General features: G+C 39.5%; 1 protein-coding gene across 1 annotated transcript; it reads right to left on the bottom strand.

Moving 5' to 3' along the window:
* Positions 1-519: 519 nt before the first annotated feature.
* On the bottom strand, positions 520-1,497 carry LOC123864571. Its single transcript, XM_045905121.1, has one exon. The coding sequence runs from the start codon at positions 1,495-1,497 to the stop codon at positions 520-522; it is 978 nt and encodes a 325-aa protein (XP_045761077.1).
* Positions 1,498-5,135: the final 3,638 nt, after the last annotated feature.

Raw genomic sequence — 5,135 nt, 5'->3', positions numbered from 1 at the left:
AGACTTCTTAGTTCTGTTAGAAAATAAGGAATACTGTTCGATGGTGGTCTATAGATTGCACACAGATATACGACGTGATTCGAAGCGGATATTAATTTGCCTGTAATGCATTCAAAATATTTTGTTTTAAGTGTACGTGCATTGAATTTGTGTTTGTTGTGTACGTAAACAATTATACCGCCTCCTTTTCGATCCTTTCGCAATTCTGTGTGCATGCTATAGCCATTCAGTTGGAACATAGAACTTATACAGTCACTTATACCTACCTCTGTTAGTACTATGACATCGAGATTTCTCGTGCAACTGTTTACAAGGATTTCTAGTTGACTAAAGTTTTTTATTATAGAACGAATGTTCACGTGAATGAAAGTTAGGTTGTTAACGCATTGGGGAATATACTTAAAATAATCAGATATATTAACACAGTTGTAAAGTTCCGTTATACTGTTTTGTAAAGAAATATGAGCCATCCAGATATAAGGTTTTAGTGTTTAGGTACCTACTTTCTAAGTTACACTCTCAGTTGCTTGATAAATTCTTTAGATCTTCTTCGGCTCTAATAATGTAGACTTTAGAGTTTTCCGATTTACGCACCATGATTTTGCCATCCTTACACCACACAAATCTGTATTTATCTTTACAATGCTGCTTAGTTTGCCACAAAAGAGCTTTGTTGTAGTTAGTTAACTCCTCTCGTATATACACTTTTTCCTTACCAGCTTGTGTTTGTATGCCTGAAATGATGTTGTCGACTGTTAGGTGTGTAGAACGAGCTTGCTTTATCCACTTAAATTTAGTGTCTTCATCGAGCATTTGTAGTTTTAGTACGCCGGGCTTTCCGGGTGGCCCGGTCGTACGTTTGCATTTTTTGACATCCGCTACGTTCGTTTTAAGATTTTTGGCTATTGTTTTTGTGATTTCTCCTAGGTCTTCCTTTTCTACATATGGTATTCCTATGATTTCTATATTGTGACATAGTTCTTTTTGCTCGAAATCATTTACACGTTGTTGAAGTGCCGCCATCTTGTTTTCCATTGCCTTGTATTTGTTATCTAAATCGCAGTTTTTCTTTTCCAGGTGTTTAATTTTTTCCTTGAATGCTTCCATACATTCTAAACATTCATCTACTTTTTCGCTGCAAAACTGTACCCCAATATTTGTTTCTTTTAGTTCCTTTTTAATGATTTTGTGTATTTCTTGAGTAAGATCAGTTAGTAACTTTTTCATACTTATCGGATACTCATTCTTGGATTCTACTTCGTCATCGTCGTCTTCGGTGTCTTCTTCTGGTGTTACGAAGGAACCTCTCCTCGGTGACTTTCGCGAACAGTCGTTACACGTCCATTCCAGGTTTTCGGCTGTTTTTAATGAGCTAAGTTGTTTCTTTGTAAGTCCTGCGCAGGTAGAAGTTGCGTGAACTAAATTACCACACTTGCTGCATTCTAGGCCGACGTTCCTTTTCGTAATACTTTTAGAACACTTTGAGCATCTTCCCATAATTACTGTTTTATTCTAATTTCACAACCGCATAACACTTCCGATCACTACGAATGACAGGTGAGGAATGAATTTGGTATTATGTGGGTAAATTTCGACAGTAGGTAGATTCTGTTATAACGTACAGTCTATAAGTACGCGACAGATCAAGATGGCACGTCCGGTCACGTGACGTCACGGTGGGACGTCCTGCACACACGCACAGCCCGCGCGCTAACCCGGTGCGCAATCAAAATCAGTATGTCCAATGTTGTTGCGTGGCAGCGCTGCAGCCACGCTGCGGCCGCGCGTCAGTTCATCGATCGACATTATACAGTGGGCCCCCGGTAATCCGACAAACGTTTTGCGGGGCAGTGTCGGACTATCGAATTTGTCGGATTATAGAGTACTGCGTAAGAACCCCTATAGACCGGCGTTTTTTACAAAAGAGTACCTTGTAATCCGGCAAATTAAAGATCCAACGATAAGATTCTATATGTTATACATACCTACTCTGAAATACAAGTTATAAATAAGTACTTCACTATGTATGTCAAAAGTAAATCACATCATATCACACTAATACTATAAAGGGGAAAATTTGTGTAGGTATACGTATGTGTGTGTATGTTGGTTATACTCCTTTACGCAAAAAACTACTAAACAGATAGGGCTGAAATTAAGATTGGAGATGGATAATACCCTGGATTAGCACATAGGCTACTTTTTATCCCGGAAAATTAAAGTGTTCCCACGGGATTTTTAAAACACTTACATCCACACGAACGAAGTCACGGGCATCAGCTAGTTCAATAGTAAAATAGACTTGTCGGATTACAGGGGGTGTCGGATTAGATAGGGGCCGGATTACCGGGGGTCCACTGTATTATGGTTTTACCAAGCAGCGTGGCTGCAGCCGCGCTGTACTTAGTGGCAACTTTAAAGGCACCCTAAATTTCATTTTTTTACAGATATATGGCAAACTACCAGCCACACGTCATATTTTTGCGTCTACAAAATTTCATTGAGCTTGATTATGGTTACTATTGCAATGAGAACCAAACTAAAGTATGGAAAGCGCTGGGAAACACCACGGTTACTTCTCTTAAAAAATGCAAATGACGTATAATACTTGTATAATATAAATATCAGCACATACAAAAAAATACAAAATCTACAATTATAGTAAGTCGTTACGCGCCGTAAATTGTAATTATACAACATGGCGTCATGCCGCTAAACCCCGCGTCACCTGTCAGCTGACGCCATCTATTATGGCGGCATCCGCCAAAATGAAATTCGCTTCGTCCACGCGAAATAGCAGAACACCTAAAATGATGTTAGGCGTAAAAAGTGTATTCGACCGACTGAAGTAGAGTATTTCGTTTCATAATCATTCATAATAATCAACCCAGCGCTGAGTCACTACTGAGTCTCAGCATGAGAAGGCACCACGCTGGGCCAGTACAGAATTCCTTTTTTAATAGTGATCCAACGAGCAGGCGGGTCACATAATGTTAAGTGGTTACCGCCGTCCATGAACATTTGCAGCACCAGAGGTACCGCCGATGCGTTGCCGGCATTTCAGGAATTTGTTGTTTCGCCCCTTGAATAACTCCACTTTGTAATCTAGTGGGGACACTGTCGATGGGAGTTGATTCCACAGTTTGCATGTGCGTCTAAAAAAGCATCTGGCACAACCGGCGGTCGAAGTGCACCAGGCACCCAAGAGGTGTTGCCTTTATTTTTAAAAACCTAAATCTATCTAGCCATCATCTAGTTTCACATACGTTAAGAAGGGTTCAAACTGTAACCAGCCACGGTCTATAAATCGCCCTAACTGTCTTTAATCAGGCCATCAGTTATAACTCAGTACGGCTGTCCGTCTGTCTCGCACCCGAAGCTTAACCCTTGTAATTATCGACAGACAACCCAATACCTTCTAATTCCAATTTGGAATTACGGCTCCTCGAAGGTCGTTATCGAGGTAGTTTGGTCAGCGTTGACGGGTTTATTGATCGTTAATGGGTTAAGATTTATGTTGCAAAATTTTTTTTTTAACCGATTTCAAAAAAAGGAGGAGGTTCTCAATTCGATGAGGTCATCAAGGCCTGAAGATTTTTTCCTTTACTTGTGCTATAAACCTACCTATCTACCAAACATGATTTTAGGTCAACGGGAAGGTTAGGTTTAGTTAGGTATAGGTTTTCTTGACAGACACGACAGAAGGACAACAAAGTGATCCTGTAAGGGTTCCGTTTTTCCTTTTGAAGTACGAAACCTTAAAATCCAGTCAGTTCCAATAGCAAGAACAGCACTTAATCATATAAAAATCCTATACATTCTTATCAAGCTATAAATTTCTAAAGATTTAAATTTCAAAGCGGCCTCTCAGCGAGTAGGTACATTTGATTAAGAGTAAAGCGGTAGGGAATGAAACTGAACCACACTGTACGAAGCGCGGGTGGTGTAAGTTATGTGCATACATTAATGGACCGACTCCGCAGCATCTTGAGACTCGAGAGAAAAACAGCATGTAATATTCTTCCGTTAATGTTACGAGATTTTAAAAAAATCACAACGAGCAAAAATTTTGCTTAGGTCAAATATTTTTTTACCCCTCGTTGGTAGTATGCTCTTATTTTCAAGTCCTTTCTTCGCTCATGTAAGTCACTTGGCCGGTTTTTGGGGCGCTGAAGGAAAACTCCGTGAGGAAACCTGCATGCCTGAGAAGTCTCCATAATATTCTCAAAGAAGACGACCAATCCGAACTTGGCCAGCGCGGTGTTGGATATTATGGCCAAGCTCTTCTCATTTTGAGAGGAGAGGAGACCCATTCACAGTAGTGAGCCAACGATGCGTTGGTGATGATGATAGTGATTTAATTAACACTAGCTGATGCCCGCGACTTCACGTGGATATAGGTTTTTAAAAATCCCACGGGAACTCATTGATTTTCCGGAATAAAAAAAACTTAAGTGTTAATCCAGGGTATAATCTATCTCCATTTCTTTCAGCGAAATCCGTCCAGTAGTTTTTGCGTGAAAGAGTAACAAACATACACACATACATACACACAAACTTTCGCCTTTACAATTTAAGTGCGATTCATTGCAGTCTTGTATATCCCGCATGCTCAACCCAATTTTGGATGAATTAATTGCAATATCAATCAATCTGCTCCGTTGCGTTGATTCAATCGTCACTGACGATTGTCGAATTAATTACACGAAACTGTAAACTCCGGTGATGCTTAACAAGGAGAGGTGGCATGGAGTAGCTAAAACGTAAAAAAATTACATCCATAAAAATAAATACAGGTTATAACCAGAACGCTAACAAAAACGAATATAGATGATATACTGCCCCCCGATTGTGTGAGAAAAATATATGCATCGCTATCGCTATCGACGGCGAATTCTGCCCTTTGATTGGTTGATTCGCTGTTTACCTTTTTTCAATCAAGGGACAGAAATTGTTAGCGATTACGATAACCATGAATAATTATGTTTTTCTTACACAATTGGGGGGCTGATGATTACTGATAAGATACTACAAAAAAAAACACGAAAAAATAAATAAAATCCTGTATTTTTAAAAGTTCACAATATATTACAAATAAAACATTGACTGACACTGAAGGTCAACGAACGTTCCGT

The sequence above is a fragment of the Maniola jurtina genome, chromosome 4 (assembly GCF_905333055.1).
Source record: "Maniola jurtina chromosome 4, ilManJurt1.1, whole genome shotgun sequence".
Lineage (NCBI taxonomy): Eukaryota > Metazoa > Arthropoda > Insecta > Lepidoptera > Nymphalidae > Maniola > Maniola jurtina.
This window is presented reverse-complemented; position numbering and strand designations above follow the sequence as displayed.

Bases quoted from the DNA above. Each gene is read 5' to 3' on its own strand.
- LOC123864571 (XM_045905121.1), bottom strand. From the start codon at position 1,497: ATGGGAAGATGCTCAAAGTGTTCTAAAAGTATTACGAAAAGGAACGTC.